At 40.7% G+C, this 27435-nt stretch overlaps 2 protein-coding genes across 4 annotated transcripts in view; one reads left to right on the plus strand and one right to left on the minus strand.

Moving 5' to 3' along the window:
* On the plus strand, positions 1 to 22875 carry SKIC8 (SKI8 subunit of superkiller complex). 2 transcript variants are annotated; one of them, XM_007478009.3, is made up of 12 exons: positions 761 to 917; positions 1354 to 1404; positions 2316 to 2343; positions 3420 to 3525; positions 7033 to 7205; positions 8498 to 8646; positions 9793 to 9886; positions 10321 to 10414; positions 16355 to 16447; positions 16847 to 16925; positions 20912 to 21017; positions 22700 to 22875. In XM_007478009.3, the coding sequence occupies exons 2-11, from the start codon at positions 1393 to 1395 to the stop codon at positions 20999 to 21001; spliced, it is 918 nt and encodes a 305-aa protein (XP_007478071.1). In that variant the 5' UTR covers positions 761 to 917; positions 1354 to 1392; the 3' UTR covers positions 21002 to 21017; positions 22700 to 22875. The 2 variants fall into 2 exon arrangements, with proteins under 2 accessions (XP_016283339.1, XP_007478071.1); XM_016427853.2 differs by lacking the exon at positions 22700 to 22875 and having other exon boundaries at positions 1 to 917; positions 20912 to 21259.
* Positions 22863 to 27435, minus strand: part of DNAJA4 (DnaJ heat shock protein family (Hsp40) member A4) — a 17520-nt gene continuing 12947 nt past the window's right edge. The window contains exons 7-8 of one of the 2 annotated variants that reach the window (XM_001362908.5): positions 25291 to 25391; positions 22863 to 25008 (exon numbers count right to left, since the gene is read on the minus strand). In XM_001362908.5, the coding sequence (XP_001362945.2) occupies positions 24793 to 25008; positions 25291 to 25391 (317 nt within the window). In that variant the 3' untranslated portion in view covers positions 22863 to 24792. The remainder of the gene's footprint in view (positions 25009 to 25290; positions 25392 to 27435) is intronic. The other variant, XM_007478010.3, reaches the window with a different exon arrangement.

Consider the following 27435-nt stretch of genomic DNA (forward strand, 5'->3'; position numbering starts at 1 on the left):
CCAAGTTGGGGGAGACCGGAGGCAGGCAAAGTACTGAACAACAATTGCTACAGTCCAGAAGAGGCTGGACAACTGTAGCAACTTATGAAGACGTTGTTAGAGGAGAGACGGGGCAGATACCAGGGATGTTGCGAGGGTGAAACATATCTCCGAGGTGAAATCGACAGGAGACACTGTAATCAGAGCCAAAAGGCAGAAGTTCAGGGAGACATGGATGCCATCTGTATCTGCCCAGGAGGCTGCTGGAGAGTTTGATTTGCTTGGCTCTACTTAAGATTCTGACCTTTTTCCTTTTCTTTCTTTTTTTGGGGGGGGTAGGGGCAGGAGAGGGGGAAGGTCTAGACCCGCCCCCCGCCCCTTTCTTCCCTCCCCCTCAAAGGTTGAAGAAAAGAATCCGATGTCTGGGAGGGAAAGGGCCCTAAGGATTTGAGTAGTCAGGGACCAATGGGCGTGACCAACGTTAAGGGGCGTGGTCTGAGCGCCTCTCCAATCTTCCCTCCCCTTTAGTTTTCGCCTCTCCGAGTCTACCAAAAGGGACGGGGTCATCTAGCAGTAGGTGTGGCCTGGGACGGGATCTTGCTACAGGGTCGTGGCCTGAAGACCGCTCCCTCCTTTCTTTGACTTCTCTGTGCAGAGCCCCTTTAGGGGAGGGGCACTCCAGCTCCTCGCTATCTAAGAGGCGTGGCCATGGCGTAGGAGGGCGTGGCCTAGCGACTGCCTCATTCTTTCTTCCTGAGTACAGCAGGGGGCGCCCGGACTCCTCAGAGACGCGTGGAGCGCACGCGGCGTCGTGACGTCATCCCAGCCCGCCGCCCTCAGCTCGCGCGTCATAACCCAGCGCCTCTGTCGCTAAGGAAGAAGTTGAGAGGAGGGCGACGGCAAGGGAGGCCCTGGTCGAGCAACGGAGCCCGGAGCCGGTGAGGCAGGGGCGAGGGGACCTCGGGGTGCGACAGAGCGGGCAGATGGGGAAGTGGGGGCCGGAGCAGCGTCCTCCCCTGGAGGCTTCCAGACAGACTCGGAGCCGGGGTCTGGAGGAGAGAAGGGTGGGGATAGGGGGCGCGGCTGAAAGTGGGGGACAGGGTCAGCCTCAAACTCCTTAGTCTGGGGGAGCCTCTTCCTCTTACTTTGTGACAGCTAGGGGGTATCGGGCCACCTCTCGGGATCCTCGGACTCGGAGCAGCTAAGGATCCTTTCAGCCCCAAGTTGCTCCGGCCACCACCTCCTTTCTTCCCCCCCTTTAAAGGGCGGGTGTAGCCATCACTGAAACGAACCCCACGTCCAGCCTATCCCCAGCCTCCGAGAAAAGGCTTCCACTAAGGGCTGCCCCTGATTAAGACCTTATTCTTTCCACAGAACAATCTGCCCTATGTTCATTCATCCCAGCTGTAAGAAATGAGCGTCCAGGTAAGGGACAGGCGAAATTGGGCCACAGTTGAGTGAGGTTCAGGCTGTCAGCAGATAAAAACGAAGCATTCTCTGCCTTTGAGAGCCTGGCGTTCTACCTGAGAAGGGATCATATTTGTGATTTTGGGAATGGGAGCAGGAGGGAATCAGAAGCTTAACGTTGGAGGTGGTGCGTGGACAGAGCTTGGGAAGTGTCTTTTTAGGCATCCGGAGTGGGCTTTGAGTAAGCATGCAGATAATGCCATCAGGTACTTGCAGCTGAGTGTTACTCTTTGAAAGACCGAATAAAGGTGATATAAAAATATAATTTTATAAAATATAAGAGGGGGCATCACAGTGGTGTGGTATTTTGAGAGCCAAGTCGGGAGATGAGAAGTCTTGGGTTCAAATATGGCCCCAGATACTTCCTTGCTGTGTGATCCTGGGCATGTCACTTAACCCCAATTGCCTAGCCTTTACTGCTCCTCTGCCCTGTAACCTACACTTAGTATAGATCCTAAGAGGGCACTTAGTATTCTTTGTAAGACAATACTTAGTATCCATTCTGAGAAGGAAAGCAAGGGTTAAAAAAGTATAGCTATAGACTTTTAGACAGTTAAAGTGAGGAGATAAGATAGAAATACACCAAAAGAAGAGTTCTTCCTCTGGCACCACCTTCTTTGCTCTAGGTAAAATTGTACCTAATCTGTAAATGAAGGTGTTGGGCTAGATGGCCTCCAATGGCCTTTCCAGTTGGATATTTTTGTTCCTATAACCCAAGACAGTTTCAGATAGTGTTAATGGAGTTTAGAGGCTGGAAGTCAGGGAAGATTCCTGTGGAAATGTTGTGGGAGGGAGAAGTGGATAAAGAAGGAAGGTTTGTTTTTGAGTTTTGACCAGTTGTGTAATCTGATTACTCTTCTTTATTTCAGTATAGCATTCTCTTCAAACAAGAACAAGGTATGAAGACACTATCCTCTAGCTTTTCATGTCTCTCCAGAAAGCACCAGCTTTAAAAGTTCCTTGTTCTGTAGAGTAACAGTTCCTGAGGCCATTCTTACTTTGCTTTGTTTGTTTTAAAATAACACATTAGATCACTTGCTATGACTGAACATTCAGTATCCTTCAGCCAGTCTAGTGTGGAACCTTTCTGAACTTAGTGAGGCTCATCTTCAGATGTAAACTTCTTTTTGAGCATATGCTTATTCATGGTTACCCAACAAATTAGTGTTAGAGAAGAGACTAGAACACAGGTCTTCTGCTATTAAATACCTTTTGTCAAAGATTAAAGATTTGTGTGGTTCTGAAGATGACCAAAAATACATTGCTCCAGATAGCAAAAGCCCTCTACTAAGTACTCAAGATGCTCCACTCCACAAATTGGAATAGTTTTCTCTTTTTCCAAGTGATGTGATTGAACTGGAGGCAGCATGATATAGTGGATAGTCAGTGGGCTTCTGAGAAAACCTGAGTTCAGATCTTGCTGGTGTCATATTCTGACTCTGTGATCCTGAACAAGTCACTTAGATTGTCTCTGCTTTCAGCAACTCTAAATTAAGTTGCAGAAAAAGTTCAGGTGTGTAGTGGTAGCAATGAAATCACTGGACTAGTCTGAAAAAGATAGCACTAGACAGATGAGATCAAGGATCTATAAGCATCCTGACTTTCTCTGTACCACTGGACTGGATTTCATGATTCCTAGGGAACTTTGCAGCCACTACATCCTTTTTCTTTCATATTCTGTTGTCTAGTTTAATGTTATTTTAATGTTTTTGCTTTTGTTTGAGTAGAAAGATAATAGCCACTCTATTAACTCCATTAATGGAGATATGGACTATAATGTATAATTTACTAAATACATGATTGCAGTGTACTTCAGTATTTCAAGGATCTGTCATTTCATATTGTTGATATTCATTCTACCAATAGACCCCTTCTCTACCTTAATAGATACCTTTTTGAGTTCAAGTGATTGAAACATTTTATCACCTAGTGACCATCCTTCTTGTGTTAAACAACCATTTTTCCCATCCTAGCTCATGATGATGCCATCTGGTCAGTTGCCTGGGGAACGAATCAAAGAGACAACTCAGAGATGATTGTTTCAGGATCCCTGGATGATCTAGTCAAAGTATGGCGATGGTGAGTCAATTTTTCTGAGAGCATTTGGCTTTAAAAAAAACTCAGTTCTCATCAGGTTACAGGATATTTTTTCTTTTGACACCAACAATGGTGAATTTAAATTGCAAAAAGAAATAGACATTTTTGGAAATGACTAATGTGAGAAATTATTTATACCAAACTATGTAGTTATGTATTGAGGGATTTGTGGGATTTTTTTTTTGCCTTTTTGTTTGTTTTTAAAATTTGCTTCCTGTGTATATGTGTGGAGAAGGATGGAAGAGATAGAGGAAGGGATAGATTAATCAAAGAAATGCTTCTTGCTTAGGAAAAAAAAGACAATTACAACTTCTGTAAAGAAAAACAGTGGTTGTAAATGAGGAAAATACTGAAGTGTTATAGGAAAGGAGAGACAACTAATGTTCCTCCAACCTTACACCTTCCTTTCCTGTATGTAAGGTTAGAAGAGGTGCTAGTAGTCTTGATACACATATCATTAAGACATTTTCACCTACTCTCTGACATCTAACTATGTTTTGGGGATACAACCAAAACAAACCTTAGGGGAAAATATAAATCGCTAAGTACTTTCATTGCAGAAAGGAAAAAAATAGAAAAATTATCAAATTAAAAACCTACAAACATGAAGATTCTAGAAATCAAAAAAGAAACAAAATTGAAAAAAACTAAGAGCAGTTTTTTACCTGAATTGATTAATAATATAGGAAAGCCATGAACTACTTTGATTAAAAAATAAAAAAGAGGAAGCATACATCTGTCACACAAGTACAAACCTGATGCTCAAAGAAGGAAGAGATAATTTTAGAACAATGTCTCTAAATCTAATAACTATTGATGCAAAAATATTGAATAAAATGTTACCAGAGAGATGAAGAAAAGGCCTTTGACAAGATCCTTTTATATTAAAAACAGTAAAAAGAATAAAAAGAATTGGACCTTTCCTTAATAGTATAGCTTTTATCTGTTTAAAACCAAGACCTAGCATCATTTGTAAGTGGAAGCCTTTCTAGTAAGATGAAGAGGAAAGGAAGGATTGATGACCATTGTCACTTTTGCCATTTGATTTAGCTTTAGAAATGGTAGCAATAAAACAAGGAAAACAAATTGAGAGGATAAGCATAAGCAAAATTATTTCTTTGACACAGCAGACACCAAATGTGGAGTTCAAATGTGGTCTCAGAAACTTGCTGCAAGACCCTGAACAGGTCACCTGATCTCTGTTTCCTGGTCAGAAAAATGGAGCTAATAATAGCACCTATCTCTCAGGATTGTTTTCAGGACAAAAGATAATAGTTGTAAAACATTTTGCAAAGATCCAAGATTTATAAGAATGCTAACTTATTTGCCAGTGAGAGTGTGGAGCACTTAGAGAATCCTAGACATTCAAAGAAAAAAAAATGGAAGCATTTGTAACATTAGTCAAGTAAGATCCAGAAGCAGTTAAGTCTGGTAGCTTAGTGGTCAGTCAGTTCTAGAGTAGTATAAACTGTTGAAAAGGAACTGGAAAAGCAATTTGGCAAAATTGAGGCTTATACAAATGTCTTATACATTTACCTTGATAAGCTTTGAACATATATATATATATATATATATATATATGTATATATATATACATATATATATACATATGACCTAGGGTCACATTATTTTTAAAAATTAGAGGATAATGGAGGAAGGCACCTTGCAAAGCTGTGAGAAAGAGGATTCTTAACTTAAACAAGGGATAGAGATGATCAAATGAATTAACACAGATCTAAAAATGCCATATAAATGCTAGCTAGCTTTTACTAAAGAAGATAAAATGTGAGGATCAAATGAGATAGTAGTTGAAAAGTGCTTAGCATAGTGTCTAACACCTAAAAGATGCTAGCTATAGAAATGCTTATTCCCTCTCCTTCCTCCATTTCCCTACTCCTCCAGTAGATTATCATAGCTCTAGAGTTAGAAGGGATTTCAGAGACCACATAAGCAATCCTCTTATTTTTAAAATAATTTTAACTGAGGCTTATAGTGTCAGGTATGTGTCAGAAACAGGATTTGAACCCAGGTTATTTTACTCAGGAGCCAGTGCCCTTTCCACTGTACCATAATGGACCACAGGTGCAGACTAAAGCACATCTTGTCAGACATGGCCAATGTGATCATTTGTTTGGCTTGACAGTACTCTCTTGTTAGAAGGAAGGAGATGGCCATTGGAAGGTAGCACTGATACAAAAATATGCATCTATGAAACATTTATGAAAGAATTCTTTCCTTCCCTCTTTCTCCCTTCCTTCTTCCTTTCATAACTTCCTCCCTTCTTCCCTTCTGCCATGTGCTGAATGAATAGGCTGTGGGGGGCAGCTGAGTGGCTCAGTGAATTGAGAGTCAGACTCAGAGATAGGAGATCCTGGTTTCAAATCTGGCCTTGGAGACTTCCCCACTGTGTGACCCTGGGCAAGACACTTAACCCCCACTGCCTAGCCCTTACCACTCTTTTGCCCCAGAACCAATACCCAGTATTGATTCTATGATGGAAGGTAAGGGTTTAAAAAAAAATGAATGAATGGGCTTTGGGCATATGAAAATTATGTCTAAATAGCTCTTAAAATTTCTTTTGTGTGCCAATCTGGAATTTTCAAGTTTGAGAAACACTAAATCACATGAAAAATTATAGTATTGATTTCATTAATTGTTTTAAGGCTACTGGTGTTAATCAAGTTTATTCACAAAATCAATTAGCTTTAGAGATAAGCACTTTAAAAACCATTAAACAGAGAAAGTATTAAGCCTTTTTGTAAGTAAGTAAGCATGGTACAGAATCCCAGTTGGGAAGGGGTCTCAGAGGTCATCAGATTTAGCCTCCATGAAATTTCCAAGAAAATTCCCATTTTGTTTGGTCCTTTGTCTTTGTTGATGGTTATTAAGTGCATACTGACTGTTCTGAAATGGCCTTATTAAGTAACTTTCCTTTAAAAGCTGCTATTTGTACTAAAGGTGCTATTAGTTTTTGGTTTTATTTTATTTTTTAACAAAATTCTGACTCCAAATGGACACATGACTGCAGTGTTTAAAAAGAAAGTGCATAGAGCTCCGTCACTGAACATCTTTGGGGCCATGAAAAAGACAACTTGGTCTTGCCAAGCCTCAGTTTCTTCACCTGCTATTAAAATAACTGTACAATATGAAGCACATAAAGCTCTGACAATATAATCATTGCATTTTGTAATTCAGAATACCTTCTGGAAGTGTCCATTGGTACTTTTGTGGTTGCTGTTTTCTGTTATGGCAGTCCATGTGGCAATCCCTTAATGCTGGTCCTTGAGTGGCTGACACTGTGGCTCTTTGCTTAACTTCATGTTCAGGCCTGTGCAGCTTAGCTCCTTCCTTGGATGGATTGTTTCATAGAAATGATTAGTAATCTAAAAAATGCATCTAGTATGTTTGTGTTCATCTCACTCAGTGATCCTCACAAGAAATTATAAATAACCATTTCACCTTCTCTGCTCTCCTCTTTACTCCTTTAAGGAAAAATGATAAACTTGAGTTACAGTGGAGTTTGGAGGGCCACCAGTTGGGGGTGGTTTCTGTGGACATTAGCCACACAGGGACCATCGCGGCATCCAGTTCCCTTGATGCTCACATTCGTCTGTGGGATTTAGAAAATGGCAAACAGATGAAGGCTATTGATGCTGGCCCTGGTAAGAAGGATCTTCTCTTTCTGTTTTGCACAAGGCAAAGCAAGACTGTTGCCTAATTATTTGCTTTCAGACAAAGTTTCATAGCAATTCTGCTAGGGCAGATCTGTGGCCTTATCTGGCAAATGTTTTGTGCAATTTTAACACTTTCCAATCTTTTCTTTAGTATAAGTATTTCTATATAATTCATGGCTGATCAGAAAATACCCTTTCCCAATACCAAAGTATTTCATTTTGTGTCTAGACTGATGGCATGGCCTAACCTCCCATCTTCACCTGCATTAGGATTCGTAGCTATACTCAGACTTAACTTGGATCATGGAGTTTCTACCCTGGGCATAGGGATTCTGCTGCCATCAGCATATCACACAAAGAGCATCAATGCTGCTTCAGGGCTTTGAATGCATGTATTAGGTTCTTCATTGAGTCAAATAGGCTCTTTGGAAGTCTACAGAGCTCTGTTCTTACCACTGCCCTGGGGAGTGGACAGTGCAAGCCCGATCTTCTTTCAATTATGAGGAAGTAGTGTGGAATTTCATTGCTATTTAATTACCTTTCAGTTATCGTTATTACAAAGCAAGTGGATAGTTTTACCTAGTGCAGATGGCACTACTGCTGGGAAACATACAGATTTAACTATCGAGTTTTTTTTAATCATGAAAGAAATTCGTTGGCATCTTGGGACACAGCTGCCCTAGGGCTATTACTGCATCATTGTCTTTTCCAAGAAATACTTGAGGTATCCTGGTTATTCAGCTTTTTGAAGGCAAAGACTTCATTGTAATTATCTTAGTATATTTCAGGACCTAGCATAGGGTCTTGCATCAGGTAGGCATATGATAAATTAGGCTTATCTGCAGATTCATAGATTCTCTGTGGAATAATGTTATGAGGTTTAAGTATTTGCTGTAAACCCAAAGCAATTATTACTTTCCAGGTTTCAATCTCAAAGTCAGAAAACTGCTGTTAGGTTTAGATTGTTGAATTGTACCTACAAGTAAGCATGTAAAAACTTTTTTTATGGACTAATGAAAACAGATGATGGGACTTAAAAAAGCTGAACTACATAATTTATAAAATGCATGCAATAGCAAAAATGTGTAAACCAGGACCCCAAATGCCACTAATTCATAGATCATTTCTTTCAACTTGTGTAAAGCAGCAAATGGTGGATAGTTGGTTAAATTTTGTAATGTGAAAATGTATAATTCAATTTAAAAAATGAAATACCAAAGTAACAGCAGGATGGAACACCATGATTAGATTCCAAGAAATGTTTTCTTTTTTCTTTACAGTGGATGCTTGGTCCTTGGCTTTTTCACCCGATTCCCAGTTTTTGGCTACAGGAAGCCACATAGGAAAAGTAAACATTTTTGGTGTTGAGACTGGGAAAAAGGAGTACTCTTTGGATACAAGAGGGAAATTCATCCTCAGCATCGCCTATGTAAGTGATCCTTTCAGTCCTGGTCTCTTACCTCCTCATTGTTTTCACTCCGGGTTTCTAATCTCCCTTTTTCTGTATAAGTAAAATGGATAGGATTTGTTCCTTGGCCCTATTTAGATTCAGCTTGACCACACTAGGCCTAAGCAGACAGTCAGCAAGAGATTTTAAGGGGAACTGTATTAGGGGCTTTGTGAGGTGGCCTGGTAGAGAGAGCACAGAAGAGCCTCTAAGTCCAGATTCTCCAGTTTGATACCCAGGCACTGAATGGCTATGTTTTCTGGTGCCCTGTACATAACCCACATTCATCCTGCTTTTTCACTACTTCCACTAATGTTTTTCATTCTTGTGGGATAAGTTCTTACCATTTACTCTTTTATGGGTTTTTTTCCCTTTAATATAGAAGCAGGTGGCTGTGGATTTAAAATGGGCCCCCTCAATTATATCTCCACCCCCCCCTCCCCCCAATTTGTATTCTTCTAGCTTCCATGTTTGGGGGTGGGTGAGTTGTAGTGGTTGTTATTAAACGCTCGTAGGCTTATTGGCTGATGGGGGAGAGGTAGGAATAAAGCTTTAGTGGTTGGTTGTTGCTGATTATTTGTTGCCTTTTGGAATTTTTATTTGAGTATCTACAGATTGCCTCCCTTCTCCAACATCCTCCAAACAACCCTCCCTCCTTGCTCTCCCTTCCAGCACTGGGATAGTAGCAATAGCTTCCACTCTTCCTTCCCTTTTGTCCCGGGGAGAGGTATGGTGGGCATCCCTCCTGGCCACCAGAGCTGTTCAAAACCTGCTCCTTCCTCCCTCCCCAGACTAGACAGTGCTGATCAAGTGCTGCTGCTTTGGGATTTCTCCCCTTCCTCTTTCCTCCCCTTCCCTCAGTTTTGCCTTATTTTCTGCTCCTGTATTTTTGTCTCTGCTTTCCGCTTCCCTTACTGCTACTTTGCCATTTTATTTTTAAAGATACTTGAGAATTGCCTATTGACCAATTGTAGCTATAGAGTATTCACATTTTTTGTTTTAAATTTAGTAAAAGATCATTCCACAGAAATACAAATGAAGTTTTATGTGTCTGTGTCTATGTAGTGCCATGTTTCTATACAAGATTCTCTTACAATCAGCTGTTCCTATGTCACTATACTCTTGCAGAGTCCTGATGGGAAATATCTGGCCAGTGGAGCCATAGATGGAATCATTAATATTTTTGATATTGCTTCTGGAAAACTTCTCCATACGCTCGAAGGTATGTGTCTTTGCACATTTACATAGCCATGTTGTGTCAGGTGATCCAGTCATCACTTTAGATAACAATATCATTAGATGGTAAACAAGTTTTATATTTGGAAACTTAGGAGATAATGATTTCAGTGATAGCCAATGAAGCCTGGTGGAATGACATGTTTGAACCCTGAGTGTCTTGGCTGAATCGTGGTGGTGCTCAAATAGGAGAGAGAACTATCGAGGCAGAACAAGTTGGGGTGACAAGGGATTTTAAACCCAGAGCTCCGTGTATCCCACGGACTTTGGAGGCCTGGAGGGAGACCCAGGTCTCCCAGGAATAAATCCCAATGGGGCTTCCCTGGCCAGAGAGCAACTGAGAAGGACCCTCTCAAGAAGCAAAGCCTATATTAGTGAAACTTTCCCCCCCAGATTAATAGTATCTATTCTAAATTTCAGGCCATGCAATGCCCATCCGCTCTTTGACCTTCTCCCCAGATTCTCAGCTACTTGTCACGGCTTCAGATGATGGCTACATTAAGATTTATGATGTGTAAGTTGCCATTTCAAACGAAAGCATTATGGTGAACACGTGCAATGCTTGGGTCAGACAGCAAGTGTTTAGATTGTATCAGTTCTGTGGGATGAGCACTCTGGAGTGTTGGAATGAGCTGGTGCATATTGAGCATTGTCTAAACAGGAGGAACTTCTCAATTCTTAACCTCACAGATATCTTCTCAGCCCTTGCTTTCTCTGCCCCCAAGCTTTGGAGTTAGGAATGTCAGCAGGGTTAATTAAGAAATAGTATCATTCTCCTTCTTATTACTTTTGTAACATGGATTTGTAATCTCATTGATTTGGATTCCCATCTGATAAAATAGTTCACAACCCACTGAATCCTTCAGTACTTTCAGATGGGTTGTCCAGCCTGTTGGCCTTTCTTTCTCAACATTATAGAGATACTATCACAATGCTTCAGTTTTCTCTCACTTTCACTGTATGACTAGCTCATCATTTTCACTTAATTCTTTTTTAAAAATCGTCTTGTCTCCTTCCTGATTCCTTCTCACATTCATTCTCCACTGCATTCCTGAAGTTTATGAGGCAGTACTAATAATGGCTCCAATTTACAGGGCTCTTTACAAATTATTTTTCATTTTAAAATCTAATTTTATCCTCACAACCACCCTAGGAGATAGGTGCTATTATCGCTATTTTACAGATAAGGAAACTGAGGCAGATAGAGAATAAATGACTTATCTAGGGTCACACAGCTGGTAGATATTTATGACTGGATTTGAACCCAGGTCTTCTTCACTCTAGGCCCAGTGCTTTACCTATTGTGCCATTTATATGCCTTCAAATAGATTTATTTTCATAAATCTTTATTATCATTTTGCTTTTTCTTTGTTGATATTAGACAGTGGAATCTATGACTGTCATGTTGGTGACAGCAAGCTTAATCAGACTTAGAAATGAAGAGAATGTAGGGCTAGAATGAGAAACACTTGACCCAAAGGATCCCTAACTCAGCAGTAAGAGATAGTAGAATCATTTGGTCCTCTTACCTTGGAGCCATTTCCAGAAACTATTCTTTTCTCCTCCTTGGAGGAATGGTCTAGAGCAGTGATGGTGAATCTATTAAAGGGGTGGGTGATGTGAGTAATGTCCTTAGACACATGAGGAGAATGGGAGGGGAACAGCCCACTCTGCTTCCCTTTGGCTTTTTAATAAAGAATTCTGGCAAACTCTGTGCTGAGGTGATGGTGTGTGCCCACAGAGAAGGCTCTGAGTGCCCCTTCTGGTGCATATGCCATAGGTTCACCACCTTGGGCCTAGAGAGTTGAGGAATTTTGTCCTGGTAAATTTAAGTCCAGTTTATCATGACATCATAGAGTGGAATGCTAGAAAGGACTTCAGAGAGATCTGGATATGGACCTTTTTATTTAGCAGTCAGAGGAAGACATGTGATTTGCCTAGGAGCCAGGACTGGAACTCAGATCTCCCTGATCTCAGTCCTGCATTCTTTCTATCACACTGCCTCTTGCTGGACAATGAGAAGTTTGGAATAAACGATTTCCCATAACTCTTGCAGCTCTAAATCCTGTGAGCTTCTGATCTTTCATAGTAATTCAGGTGGCATCTTGAAGGCAAGAAGTCTAACACTGAACTTGTCCTTCTCTCCCTGACCTCCAAATTCCTCTGTTTTTCTTGGAAGGTCCACCATCTTTCTAGACACCAAGACTGGCTGTTTCAGAGTCATGTTTCCTTTTCTCATGTTTTGTGCCATGGGATCCTTCTTCCCCAGCTAGCCAGTTACCAAGTCCTTACCAGGCAACTTCTTCTGTCAAAGCTACCACACAAGGAATCGGAACTCCTCCCTGACACTGGCTCATAACCATGGCAAGAGAGGCAGAGGAGCTCTGGCTAAATAAACTTCTTTGGTTCTTTGTTTGGTTGTCAGTGAGTGTCCTCAGCTGAAGCCCTCCACTTCACCTACTTAAGGCCTAGCCTATGTGCAGTACTTGTCCTGGTGCCCCCTGCCCTTTCTGCTCTGGCCAAGGGGAGCTCTTTCTTTCCTCCTATTTCTCCTTGTCCATTGGACTTGGCCTTTGCCCATTTTACCTTCATTCGTGTTGTACCACTTCACAGCTCATCTGTCTGTCAGGGTGCCTAGCTTCCAATGGCCTCTCTCACATAGTTTCCAGCTTCTGTTCATCTTTACCAATTTGCATGGAGCAAGCTGAAATCTTAGCATTATTTTAATTTGGATTTTGCTTAAATATAAAATGACTTTTGGAATAGGTGTTCATGTGAGCATTTATTAATTTGAAAAACTTTTAAGAAAAGTTTGACCACTTGGGAAATGCCTCCATTTTATTTTTTGTTAATTCTTTGTATATTTTGTATATTAGGCCTAATGTTGCTATTTGATGCAAATATGTTCCCGTTTATAATTCTGTTTTAGTCTTTTACGATTTCCTCCTTATTTGGTTAGGAAGTCTCTCCAAGTTGAAAAAAGTACCTACTCTCATTTTCTTTATGCCAAGAATCAGCTAGAATCATTGAACATGGTTTGTGATTTAGTGACTGCTCATAGCTTGCACAGCGCTCCTATTCAGGTGTCTCTCTGCTCAGTGTCTGCTCTGTTTGTTGGGTTATCCTCTAATCCCACCTCCAAATCTAAACAATAGACATTTTGCATCCATTTTGTTTCTCATATGTGGATTATTAGTCTTGTCTCCTTTGAATCTCACTGGATCTCCCTGAGAACATGCAGTAATATTGTAGGACTTGATGTTATGTATAAATAGAAGCAGAGGGGGATTCCCACCCTGGAGAGGGAGGCTCTTCACCTCTCATTTGCCACATTCTCCCTTGGCAGACAAGTGAAGCCTGCTCAGAATAACTTTTAAAAACTCATAATTGAAAAAATAATATAAAAAGGTTAAATTTCAGTTAGAGGTTAATAAAAACAAATGTGTAATTGGTTTTTTCCCCTTCTAAGTTCTCTGACACTTCTGAATCTTCTAGCATTGAGATTAAGTACTCCAAATCTCTGGAAATCCTTCTTCCGAATCCTCCATGACAGTGAAGAATACCCAGCCCTCACTTGAGATTTGTCATCAAGATCGTTGAATAGAATTAGCTTTTTGGTGCTTTCTACCCAGGAGTCTCTTGGGAATTTAATGAATTCATGGGAGATATCTTTTTGATGGAGAAGTTTGCAGGCATATTTTTTGTTCTGCCAAATCAAATGCTTTCTATGTATTCTCTATACCTTTTAGTCATTTGTGTGACTGTAAAGATGTCTGCTATGAAAAATCATTTGTGAAAGACTGCTCCTCATTTTCATCATGGATACCTTTGATACATATGTAGGCCATATATATCTATACTGTAATATACTGTATGCTGATACATATGTGCATATATATTACTTATATCTGCAAAAGTTTTTCATAAGTGAAAATAAACATGGATTGGTAGTAAATCATATTGTTGTAGGTACATGTTTTAGAATAATAATGTCATTTCATCGATCTAAAGCCATCAGCATGCCTTATCTGTAATGGAGATAAAATAAAACCTTTCCCACTCAGATCAGGGGTGAAGCAAGGATGCCCATTATCATCACTACTATTTAATATTATACTAGAAGTGCTAGCTCTAGCAGTAAAAGCAGAAAAAGAAATAGGAGGAATTAGAATAGGTAATGAAGAAACAAAGGTAGCACTTTTTACAGATGATATGATGGTGTACCTAGAGAATCCTGGAGAATCAACCAAAAAATTAATAGAATGGTGAACAACTTTTAGCAAAGTTGCAGGATATAAAATAATAAAGCTATTCATGGGTTTTCCCCTACTTTTCTCGGGTCTCTTTTCCATTTGCCTATGTTGAAAATCAATCCTTTGGTGTTCTCACAATTTTGTTTCCTTGGACACTGATTTTTTTCTGGATATATTCAGTCTTGTTTGTCACTTCTTCTTATCTTCATCTCCTTCAGTGTGATTCCTCTTCCTCTTCTCAAGTATATTAGGAAGTGAGATTTTGAGGCTCAGTTTAGAGGTTCTAGCATCATCAGTAACAAAAGGTTTGTTATAGCAATGCCAGAAGATCTTCAGTGCCATTTTTCATTTCTGTTTTTTTATCCTTCCAATTTTATCTATAAGTGGCCTTTTGATGATCTGACTTTGGGCCTTCTCTTTTCACTACCCTTTGCTGTTTGAGGGCAGTTACTATTTGTAATCTCCCCACATCATTATCCTCTGTCATGTATTGTGAATGAGTTAGAGTTTTAAGCTAGTGACCACCTTTCCACTTAGCAAGAAAATCAAGGTTTCTAGACTCTTGGCTTCTTCCTTGTGAGAATTGCTTTATATAAGTTAAATGTCTATAGAAAATGGTGATAGTCCTTATCAGTAGCTCTCATCCATTTTCCATTTTGTTTTAATAGTTAAGATTGGAACTGTTGTAATTGCAAAGAGTCATCTTCCCAGCTATATTTTTTCTTCTCATTAGGTGGTCATTTTGACCTTTGCTCTTGAGTTAATGGTCTGATTATGCACAAACTGATCTTGAAATTATTCTCACCTCAGTAAAGAGTCATGTTTGATTAAGATGTGGTGCATAACTTGTTTTTTTCTTTTCTTTTTTGGTGGATGTGTGTGTTCATTGTTCTTCATATCTAGTGCCTTCTGACTCTGCTTGGAGAAAATTTAGTTTGTACTCTTGAGACTTCTGAATAGTCTATAAATATTCATTTTCTCTTAATTTCTTAACCTTAATCTTGAACCATCTTTTCCAGAACATTTTTTGTAGTTTCCCTTTTTCTGAAATTGCTCAGAATCAGTGTAGATATTACCCTGCCTTAGAAGACCATGCCAGTTTCTGTGTAGAATATCTGATCTGCAATAAGAGTTGTTGACACTGTAAATAGTGTTTCTCTTCATGTGATCTTTTGGGTTCTGTTTATTCTGAGTGTTGTAAGACAAGACGATCAAGTATTCCTATAAACTGTGTTTATTATCTTTGAATCCAACAGGACACTGACTTTACTGTATCTTTATAAAGGAGAATGTGGGGACAGCAACTTCCTTATGTTTTCTGGCTTTATTCATAAGACCATCATTATTAATACGGTTAATTTTCTCTAGTATTATATCAAACATTTCAGACCCAAAGATTTCACATTGAGATTACCATCAATTAATATTTGTAGATGATCAGAAAGTGGTGATCCCCAGCTTTGGTTTGTTTTCCTCTGTGCTGCCACCATTATTCAAGAGGCAGAAGGGACCTGCAAGATATCAATGGCCTCATAAATTATGGTGGCACCAAAGAATTCTCCATAGTCCCCAATGTACCAGTGAGGCATCTCACCATCCTTACCTAGGCTGATATTTGGACAACAGATACAGTTTGTTACTAGGACTGTATTTGAAGCCCTTTCACTATGTAGACCCTGCTAGGCATCATGTTTTGGGGCATAGCCCTCTAGAACCAATGGTTACTATGACATAGCAGAGTAGGGTTTCTGCTATGTACTACATTTTACATTATTTTATCTGATCCTTAAAGCAGCCCTGTGAAGTAAATAGAAGTAGTATTATTTGATAAATGAGAAAGCTGATTTCCAGAAAGAGGCAAATATAATTCCTGAATTGCTGTCAGAGATCTCTAATGAATATAGGAAAAGAAGAGAAATGTCAGAAAACTGGAGATGGACAAAGATCACTTCATTCTCCTAATAAAAAGAAAGCAGAGTCCCCAGTGCTCCAACAGTGAGTTTGGTATCTGTTAGATCTTGGTAAATCCTGTGTTGTAGAATTTCAAGAATTTCACTTAAATTTTCACTTATAGTGTCACATTTTTATGTAGAAGTTCAATCTGGGTAGTTTCCAAAGCGTTTGTAAGGCTGCAGGCTGATCAGTTGATCTTTATTTGAAATGTATTTCCATTCTCTTTAAATCTGTTTTTCTTCTAACAGACAGCATGCAAATTTGGCAGGCACACTGAGTGGCCATGCGTCATGGGTGTTAAATGTCGCATTCTGTCCAGATGATATTCACTTTGTATCCAGGTACTCAGAATTCTTAATTCTTCCTTAAAATGATTAAATATCTCCACTTATATTTCAGTAAATAATTCTTAAAATTCTTCCTACTTATTACTGCATTTTATTATAGAATGTTGTGTTTAGATTCTTGTAAAACATTTGTGACTTACACACATTTCTAATGATGCTTATGAAGATGATAATCCTGGGTTCTTTTATATAAGGGGTTATTGCTCCCTAATTTATCAAAATCTTTACTTCCTATGTTTATCTAATGCAACTTGTACCCCTCCTGGGACATCTTAGTTTCAGAATTAAATGTCTTTGTTGCTAAACGTTGGCCCTCTTGGCCTAGCATTTTCAATCATGCTTTCTTATTGACATGGAAATGTAGCTTACTGGTTCCCTCTTCGTGTTTTCTAGCTCATCAGACAAAAGTGTCAAAGTTTGGGATGCCGGAACAAGAACTTGTGTCCACACGTTTTTTGACCACCAGGACCAGGTATTGTACATACACTTGGGTTTTGAGGTTTCTTGTGCCTCTGAGCCTTTAGATCTGTAAGAGCCCCAGAGTACCTGGGACTTACCAGCTGGCCATTTGAATTGACCTGACTGAGACTTGTCTGTTCTTTTTGGTCATAGGGCAGATAAAACAGTCACTTCTCAATAACCCTTACATATATGTCTTTCATCTCTCTCCTTTTCTCCATTTCTACTACCACCACCCTAGTCTGGGCTTTCATCCTGAAATATGGAGATTATTATTGATGTTGTTGAGGAGGATGCTGTGGTAAAATACTTTGTTCATGTTCCCAAAAGGATCTTTTACTCCTCTTCTGAGGGAAAGCTTTACATTTCAGACCCAAAGATTTCACATTGAGATTACCACCAATTGGATGAATGTTTGTAGATTTACCCAAATACACAAAAGTATCTTTTACTCCTCTTCTGAGGGAAAGCCAAGAGTGACTTCCCTTCACCAGGCCAGTATGTAACTTACTTGGAGACTATATATTTATTAAAAATCTACTTATTTATATTTAACAGATATGAGTTTATACAGTATTAGTAACAAGGAAGCCTTAACACTAAAAGGGAACTATATCCACCCTCTTTCCTACATTCACCTCACAGCAAACTCTTCAATGTCTTCAGGTTTCTGCTTAGCACTTACTAAAAGAATCCCAAAATGCTATCTAACTAAACCCCAACTATAATCCTTATTAAAAATAACATAATATTGTTTAAAATGTCTCCAAGTAAACACAGAGTCAGTCAGCCCCCTATGGCAGAGGCTAGCTGACCTGAGGGTAACTAAGATGGCCCCGAGTCTAGGCAAAAACTGTTCTCCAACAAAGCAGATAGGACAGATTCTTCCCCACAATAATTTCTCACGGTAAGGAAGGTAGGAAAACCTCTTCAGATGGTTTCGAGTTCTCTCTCCCTTATATACAGCAAAGAGCAAGGTCTGAGTTGTCTGTCTTCGCCAGAAGTCCGAGAGAGTCTCCCAGAAGCCCTGACCAGCTGTCAAAACTTTTCCTGTTTCCCTCCATCCAAGTTCTGATCTTATGCACAGCAAGCACTCTGTTTTGCCTGCAGCCTCAGAGACCCCTTTCCTAAAGTTCTTATCTTATCAATACTTAATCAGTATATTTCCTACTCCATTTCTACAATCCCTAATGACCATCCCAGACCAATTCTAAAAAATTCAATGCCAGGCAAGAGAGCCAGGGATTTACCTTAGTAGACAATAAGGAAGCCTTGAACGTCTTTAAAGCAGGAATGACACTTTGGAAATTCAAAGGGATGTCAGAGGCTTAGCTTCCCAGTCAGATATAGGCAAGGAAAACTGCATCCCTTAGGGTGTGTCTGATGGTCCCTCTCTGGGTACTCCAGGAATTAGAGATATTGCATTTGGCCGAGGTCAGGCTCTGCAGTCCTGTTTATGATTTCTACAGTCCTGAAGGCATGTACACAGTGGTCAAATAGCCCGGGAGTTTTTGATGTCTGTTGCCAAAACAAAACCCATCTGGTTCAAGTCATCATTTGCCATAGTTTGGACATGAAGTGATGTAATTTCATTTAGTGGGTCCCAGTTTTTGTTCATCTGACCCAGTTAAAATAGGGAGCTAGAAATTCTTGCACTTACTACTGGTCTCTGCTTGCCTTTTAAAAATGGTGGCGGAGAGAGACCCTTATGAATCCATTCATTGATTGCCTGGTAAAGTGCTCTCAATTTTAAGTACTTTATAAATATGAAATGTCAAGGATTCTTGCTAAACATTAAATATATAAAAGATGACTTTTGAGGATAGATGTTTACTCTAAATAAAAAAGCATGTTTTCACATAGAAATGATCTTGTGGATTTTTCTCATTTTGGAAGGGGTTGAAAAGAAATCTTTCCCTTCTCTCTTTCCTTTAATGATGACTGTAATTAAATGTCTTTTGGTTTAAATTTTAATCTTCAAATAAATTGTTCCTAGCAGTGTGGCCCAGTGCTTAGTTTTGACAACAGTGTGAAAGCTCCTGGCCATGCATATTTTATAATCATGTAGATGGCTGCTCCTGTCACATTACCTGTCAGAGGTCACCAGTCAGCACTGTGTTGTGTTTCAGTCCAAAGAGCTTGGCTTGGAGAAGGCCCTTCCATGTGGGCAGCTGTTTGAGGCTGCCAGGTTACATCATGGAGGCCATAACCCAGCATGCTTAAACTCATTCACAAAGCATTAACGCTGAGTTTGGAACCTGTAAGGTTACTTTCGCTCTTCATTCCTTGGTGATTGTTTCCACCTTGGACTAAATTCTCACTATTGTTAAAGAGCTCTGTTCCCTGATGAGATTAGCTCTATACCATTCAGATGTTGAAATTATTCCCAGGGAAGCCTACAAATTCCTCATTTTTGTCTGGGAAAAGTCTGGTAGCTGATAACACTGTGTGAGAAATTTCACTTAAAAAAAGAATTTGGCCTTTTCTCTGAATGGACTTCTACCACAGCGACCAAACAGTGGTTTGGCTGAACAGCTGGGGATCTTTAGCATTTTTGGTCCTGGGTTCAAATTACTACCAGCAGAGGGAGATACAACTAAGAAATTTGTGTTCGTTTTAAAATTACCAAATGAGAAATGACCCTAAAGTCATTTGTGTACTCCATTTCTTCCTAGAAACAAATTTGGGATGTGTTTGAGAGACTTATAGATTTATCTCCCAAGAGCCACTGCTGAATTTTGCATTCACCAGAGGAGGGATTTGAGCTGGACAAAGGAGATAATGCCACCCAGCTCCTTCATTTTACAGCTCCAAGGGGGAGGGAACTTGTTTGAGGTTACCCTAGTAGTAAAAGGGACTGAGTGGGCAGCTGGGTGGCTCAGTGGATTGAAAGCCAGACCTAGAGACAGTCCTGGGTTCAAATCTGGCCTCAAACACTTCCTAACTGTGTGACCCTGAGCAAGTCACTTAAGCCCCATTGCCTAGCCCTTACTGCTCTTCTGCCTTGGAGCCAATAAACAGTATTGATTAATATGTAAGTTAAGGGTTTAAAAAAATAAAAATAAAAAATAAAAGGGACTGAGCTGGGATTTGGACTCAAATTTCTTTTTCTCCAAATCCAGTCCTTTTCATTTCTCCCAGACTTGGTGTGGGCAGTCCTTCCGAAGTCCTCCCCCTCCTCCTCCTCCTCCCCAATCCTCCCAATACAGCCACTCTGGGGCTTTGTGCATCTTCACTCTTCAGAGATTTAGAGCTGGAAGGCACCTTGAAGACCATCATCACCCTCAAGGATACTGAGGTTGAGGGGAAGTGATTTGTCCAAGAGCACACAAGCAGTAAGAATCAGAGCCAGGATCTACTCCAAGGTTCCCTGACCTTAAATCCAGGGCTGCCCCACTACATTTCAGTCCTGTGTTCTCCTTATTGAGCTTATTTTATCCTGGTAGAACCTTCTATCGTGAACCTCAGCAAGCCTGCCCTCAGCACTTTGAAGTCCATTCTGTGCAGAGGGACTAAAGCAGAGACATGTTCTCAAGTGCTGAGAAATGGTCATGGGAAGGAACATTCTATTAGGCTGTGTGCCTGGACTTGGAATTAGGAAGCCCCAAGTTCAAATCCAGCTTCAGACCCTTGCCAGTTGGGTGATGTTGGGCAAGTCAGTTAACCATTGTCTGTCTCAGTTTCTCTTCTGTAAAATGGAGTTAATAATAGTACTTACCTTCTAGGGTCATTGTGAGGAGCAACAAAATAGAATATTTGTCAAGCGTAAAGCGCTCTGGAAATGTTCCACCTGCTACCATTATCTAGCTCATTACTGTTCTGGGATGAGAAATGGAGCAGCCTTTTTTCCATGTTGCTTACTGAACATTTTCTTTCATTTTCACAGTTCTGCTGGCTTCCCTGACCAGTGTATTGAAAAGTTTAGGTGTGTGTGTGTGTTGCTGTATCTGGGTAAAGGCATCAGTGGGCGTGACCATCTTCCTTTCACTTTATTTGCAGGTCTGGGGGGTAAAATACAATGGAACTGGCTCCAAAGTTGTGTCCGTTGGAGATGACCAAGAAATTCATATCTATGACTGTCCACCTTAATCTCACTCCAAACCGGGTAGGCTAATGCTGGAGGGGGGGAAAGGAATACGGAGAGGGATGGACCACACCATTCCCCACCTTTGTACATGCTAACAGATGGAAATATGGAACCGTGCACTGTGCTGCGGAAGCTTTTTGATATTTTTGGATACTCCTCCTGAGAAGTGCACACCACCCATTTATATGTACTTGTCATTTTCTTTGCCCGAGAACAACTTTTCATTCTTTCAATAAAGAAGGCCGTATTCTCTGCACAAATATTTCAATAGAGTATGAAATGATTTTTTTAAAACTCCCCGATTCTCTTTTCACCTAGCCTGTTTTTTCAACTAGATAACCCAAATGGGTCAGAACAAATTCTCTTGGGGAAAGAACCAGGAGTCACTTTAATGTCTCTTGAATACACTATCAAGAAGAGATCAGTTTTGCTTCCAGAGAGCTATCTAGTTACATAACCTTCTCCCTCTTTTATTTCAGTGCTTAAAATAAAGCTTATATACCACCTGAGTAGAAGCATTTGTTTCTTTGGTTCCCAGTGATGTGGTTAGTGAACAGAATTCCCTACCCATCAGGCATGTTTTAAGTTCTGTGGGAAAAGTAATTTTTGTTCTCTAAAATTGGATTTCCTACTTGGAAGTTTCAGTCATTGAAACAATGCTTTAAAAACAAAACAAAAATGTTCAATGTATCTAGAAAAGAAGAGAAATTGTAATCAGACCTGTAAGAAAAATTTTTGAAAAAACTATTGACCAATTGTTAAATTTTCCACTTCAAGAACGTCAGATGATCTGTTATTGGTTCTGGAGAATTGATTGCTCTCAAGGGAGACACTTCAAAGGGAATAATTTCTTAGTCATTTAAACTATGAGCCTCAATTGCCCAGTTGGTAAAATAGGAATAAATAAAATGCTCACCTCCAGAAAATTGTTGTAGGGAAAGCACTCTGTAAATTTTAAAGTACTATAGAAATGAAAGCTTTTATATCAGAAGATCTGATATGAGAGAAACTGACTTGTTAGTAGAATAACATTCCACAGGAAGCAGAGGAAATCTCTGCCTTTTGGATAATTAAGAGGAAGTCAGAAAGAAATAATAAGTCCTAGGGAACAGAAGTCTGGCAAAAGACTGCACATCATTGTCCTTATTATATGGTCTTTGCTATGATTCCTTTCTTAATCCTCAGATGAAGTCGCATTTTCATTCTCTTTTTCCTTTTCCATAGCAATTAGAGAATGGCTGTTATTACTAATTTAGAATTTGTGAGAACTCCAGTGTTGGCAATAGTCTGTATCCCTGACATTCCCCCCCCCCCCCCCCCCCCCGTCTCTAGTAAAAGATGTATGACTTGACATTGAGAAGACTTGGATTCCAATCCAAGCCGTGAGACTTAACCTGGGGAGCCTCTCTGAACCTATAAGTGGTCAAGGAATATCTCTCTCTATATATATATGAATGTGATCCTGTTATCTATAAGTTGGGTTTGAAAAGGGTGCTTAAGTTTTCTGTTAACACAAATTTTCTTAAAGATCAGCTGATAGCCTAAATGTAAGCCATCATAGCACTGGATTATGAGTGATAGTTTTTTAGCAGGGAAGATGCAATCTAATAGCATTTATGTCTTTAATTAGTCTGAAATGGCTATACTACCTGAAGTAATAAGTGTTTTGTTTTGTTTTGTTCTCCTTCCCAATTTATCAGTTACACAGTTTGGAAAAATGATGCAACCAAGTCTGGTGTCTCTAACATCTTTTGCAATGACTCCATGGGGTCTGTTCAGTGGGCAGGCAAAGTCTCAAGCTATGAAACTGGTAATGAGGTTCCCAACGTGGAATATCCATGCTTTCAAAAGGAATAAAAGTCATTTATCTTTCTAATACCAGCTCAATTTTATTTTCAGAATGGCTTGAAAATACAGGTGAAAAAATTATTTAAAGTAACCCCCCTTTATGGCCCCCTCTAGACAATCTATTCAATCAACAAAATGTAGAAAAATAAATTAAATTATGATAGAACTAACAGTGCTATGTACTAATCATTCTTGTTAGAACAATACAAAATAGAAAGAGGAGGGGAGCAGAAGCCTTGATTCAGTCTGAAGGTGAAACCCCCATTTGTGCAAAAGGCAAAGAAGTTCATCACATTGCTCTCTGTGCACATTATTATTGGTCAGGCTTTTTTATTACTCCTAAGCACAGTCCCACATAACATTTTATTTTGAGCAGGTTTGGTCCTCCCTGTATGCTATCAGCTAAATCTGGCTAGCCTGAGTCACTAGGAAAGGGCATCAACACTGTACAAATGGGTCTCATTGCTATTCATTCTCTAGTCACTTGGGCCTGACTGCATGTCTATGACATATCTCATAGATAGGTCCGAATTCAAGAAATGGACTTTCTCCGCCATAGCTAAATCAGACCCGTTTCAGTTTGATTATCTCGTGTTTGGCATTTTCCATTTTGCTACAGCATTGGACAGACTTAACTGATGGCACAGCCCACGTTACTGTCAACAATTACACCTCAATGGGGTGCTTGGCCAACTGAAACAGATGGTTGCCGCCAATGCCATTTTTCAGGCAGACCTACTTTTATAATGGAATTCAGTGGCATTTGAGGTGCAGGTCAAGGTTAGAGAGATGACTGGCTGGAAGTAAAGCTGACAGATCCACTAACAGCCAATGACAGTTCTGTCAGAGAATTACAGGGTAAGAGGAGGAAGCCTTCCCAACATATGGCCGGACCACCAACTTGCTAACTGCCGTCTAAAAGAAGGAAGAATAGAATGGAGAGAAACGCCCTCATGCGAGTATAAAAACAAACTTAGTCGTGACTTTTTTTTTAAAAAAGTTAAATTTTATAGGATAGGTGAGTGAGAGAAAGAAGTGGCAAACATCAACTTATTATTGAACATAGTACTATCAATTTACAGAACTTTACAGATTGTTTCTGAAGCCACTCAGACGTGGGACTATCTCAGCTCCCAGCATCAGAGGATTGTTTGTTGCTGGACAAAGCCACAGAAGGGCTGTGGGGGTACACGTATAAGTTTTCTTTACCTTTACAAAGCCCTTTGGGACATTGGGCCATTACAGGGGTGCCAGTGTTCATAAAGCCATGGACAATGGGTACCAGGCCAGTTAGAGGGACCATAGTCAAAACTGCTGCTTCGTTTTGTTTTGCTCAGAACGCCAAATGTTTTGGAAGGGTTAGTAGAAGAATCCATTCCAAAACTGAAAAGCATGCCTTGCTGGACCCACATGGTCAGGCAGACAGAGGGAAGGTGTAGGAATATCTCCCACCTAAGGGAGCTTTTCCTTCCTCAAAGTGGCATGTTCGCAACAGTGGCTGAGAACCGCCCCAGAGGTGGCAGCATCTCTCCCTTGCTGTCACAGCTGAGGGATGGTGGGATGGTCACAGTTGGCCAGAACTGCCCGACTTCCCTAGAGCTCGAGCTCTGCTTTGGGGAGGGGCCTGATAACTGAGAGCCATAACCTTCAATCAGTGGCTTTTCAGAGGTACAACCTGGAAGTGTAAATGAAAAGATTCCATATGCAGACTAGATGCGATTTACACTTAAAAACATTTAAATATAAATTAAGCTATTAACTTAAGATACAACCAAAAAAGGGGACACTCAGCAATTCCTTCTGCTGAACACATACATACTTACATACGTACATACATACATACATACACAGGACACCCCACACATGAGGCCATTAAAGCGATGCCATTTTCATTGTGCCAACTTTACATTCATCAGTTTGCTAGTCCGCGCCACGCCACACCACGTCATGCCGTCTGGCACTGCACTCCCGCCCTGGGGCCCTCATCGTCCTCTTCATACGCTTCTGCGCTGTGGCGCCAGTTCTGCTCGTTGGGGTTAAATTCCTTGAGTTCTACTTGATCCATGTCGTCTGTGATTCTTATTTTTTGTCGCGGCGGAAGTAAAGCTTCTAACTGAGGCAATTTTTCTTGGGGGAGCCAGTGTTTTTCGGGAAAGATAACCTATTTTTGGGGAAAAGCCCACATAAATTAAAGAGAAAGAGTCAGGCCTGGAGATAGACGTTCCTAGGTTGATATGTGGCCTCAGATATTTTTCCCTGCTCTGTGACCCAGAACTAGTCGCTTATTCCCCCATTGCTCAGCCTATACCTCTCTCCTGTCTCGGAACCGATACTTACTATTGATTCTGAGATGGAAGGGAAGGGTTTAAAAAAAAGTAAACGGAAGGGGAAAAGAGGTTATCTGAAGAAGTTCATTAGCTGTGATAAGAGGAAATGGACTTACCAAGAACTGTATGATGAGAGAGCCTTTCTCTAGTGGTGCTTTGTAGATAGGCATGCCTTCATTCCGTACACATTTTAAGTCACCATGCTTTATCACCTCACCTACCCAGAAGAGACGTCAGTTTTAGGAACAATTCATCTCCAGTTCTAGAAAGATTACGTCTGAAGGCCACCTACATCGTCCGCTGTCTAAGTGTGGTGTGAAATGCCGAGAGGGATGACCAAAGCCTTGGCGAGGCATTATTGAGAATATGTCATCTCCCTGAAAATCTGGAAATGGCTCACTGAGAAATTTAGAATCATTTTCATGCCGGTATCTGCCGCCCACTTCCCTGCTGGCCTATATTCAAAGACAAAGCTTGCTGAACTTCTGGCTAACCTGTCTCAAACTGAAGGCCGGTCAGAGTGGGGGTGAGGTTGAGAACAGTGGCTGCCACCTGATGAGGGGCGAGCATGGAGACGGCTGGTTGGGTAGATAGCACTGGAGGGTTTGATTTACACGTACAATTAAAGAGCACCATCAAGAGATGCCCCTTGCAACATCCAAACCTCAAGGACCTGCCTCTGTGAGCAGTTTTCCCTTTGCATCTTGCCTTCAAACACTGAATGATTACATATTCCACCCATGTACACTGGGGAGGATCTTTGGAAGATGCCCTCTCAGGCCCCTGAAGCCTTACGAACAATGACCTCAAACAGAGAAGAGGAAAAAAACCCCAGAAGCCCACTAGTAATGAATACACAGACACATATATATACATGTAGAGTTTACAGGAATGATGTCTTTCTTAGGCAACTTGTTAGATGAGCAAAATTTGTATCATACCCCATCAGTGGATGCACAAAAGTCAATCTAAAAACACTTTGGAGGGGGCAGCTGGGTGGCTCAGTGGATTGAGAGACAGGCCTAGAGGCAGGAGGTCCTGGGTTCAAATTTGGCCTCAGACACTTCCTAGCTGTATGACCCCGGGGGCAAGTCACATTGCCTAACCCTTACCACTCTTCTGCCTTGGAACCAATATGTAGTATGACTCCAAGGTGGAAGGTAAGGGTTTAAAAAACAAATAAAAACACTAGAAAATAATGACTCTGGGATGTGATGCAGCAAAGTCTCCCCTCCTAGCAGTTTCATAGATGTCAGCTGATTGCCCTTTTGGGGACCAGGATTCTTGTCTACCTCTCATCCAGGTGGGGGTGCTTTTGACAACATCCCCATTAAGAGGCTTTTGTCTGGTGTTCATGTGAGGGAGTCCGCTCTGTGCTCCCAGGGCAGCTTCTCGTGGTGGGACAGCTAGCTCCCAAGTAATAGAAAGTTCTGCCTTCTAGAGCTGAAATCTAGCTTCCCTGTCTGTAACGACAGACTACAGCTGCAGTGTTGCCATTAAGCTCCAGGGCAGTAAAAGTTGAGGCAAGACGGGATTTTAAGAAATTACGTGGGCACATACAGGACTTGACAATCTTACGCTGGTCCTGCCTTCCAGGGCAGGGGTCAGCAAACTGGCCTGAGGACCAAATGTGGCCTTTGCCTTTTTGTTCCGTGACATTTTTAAAGCAGCCCAGGGCCTGGTTGGCTCAAGCTGAAGCCGACTTAAAGCTCTAGCCAGTCTTCCACATAAATATTGTCAATTCAGGTCCCTCTCCACTCGCATCCTTCCAACTATCCATGTGCAAATGATTTTCGGACACTGCTCTGAATTTATTTGCAAAACAATTCTGTCAAAAATCGCAGTGAAAAAACTACTCCATCAAAAGACTCCGAAGCACCCGAGGACTAACACTAAGAATTATCAGGGTTTCCTATAAAGTCGAGCCAGGCGTCTTCGAGGCTGGGGAATACCTCATGGAAATCCTGCGTGAATCGTCACGATTAGAATACCTGTGTCGGTGCCAGCAAATTATTCCTTATTTAGAGAATTGGGCTGCAATGACGGACTAATTTCTCTCCTAGTGTAGTTTTGTTTCCTACCCTGAAGTATCTCTCATGTCATTTTTCTGTGACAAGCTTGTGTCCTTTGGAAGAGGTCAGAAAAGAAAGGTGAGCCTCAGTCTGCATGGTTAGTGGAGGACGATCTGTGTGGGAGAGCAGGAGGACTGCACAGAGGAAGGCCTCTTACTTGCAGGGAAGACAGTATTTGTACCCAGGTTG

The sequence above is a fragment of the Monodelphis domestica genome, chromosome 1, assembly GCF_027887165.1.
Source record: "Monodelphis domestica isolate mMonDom1 chromosome 1, mMonDom1.pri, whole genome shotgun sequence".
Lineage (NCBI taxonomy): Eukaryota > Metazoa > Chordata > Mammalia > Didelphimorphia > Didelphidae > Monodelphis > Monodelphis domestica.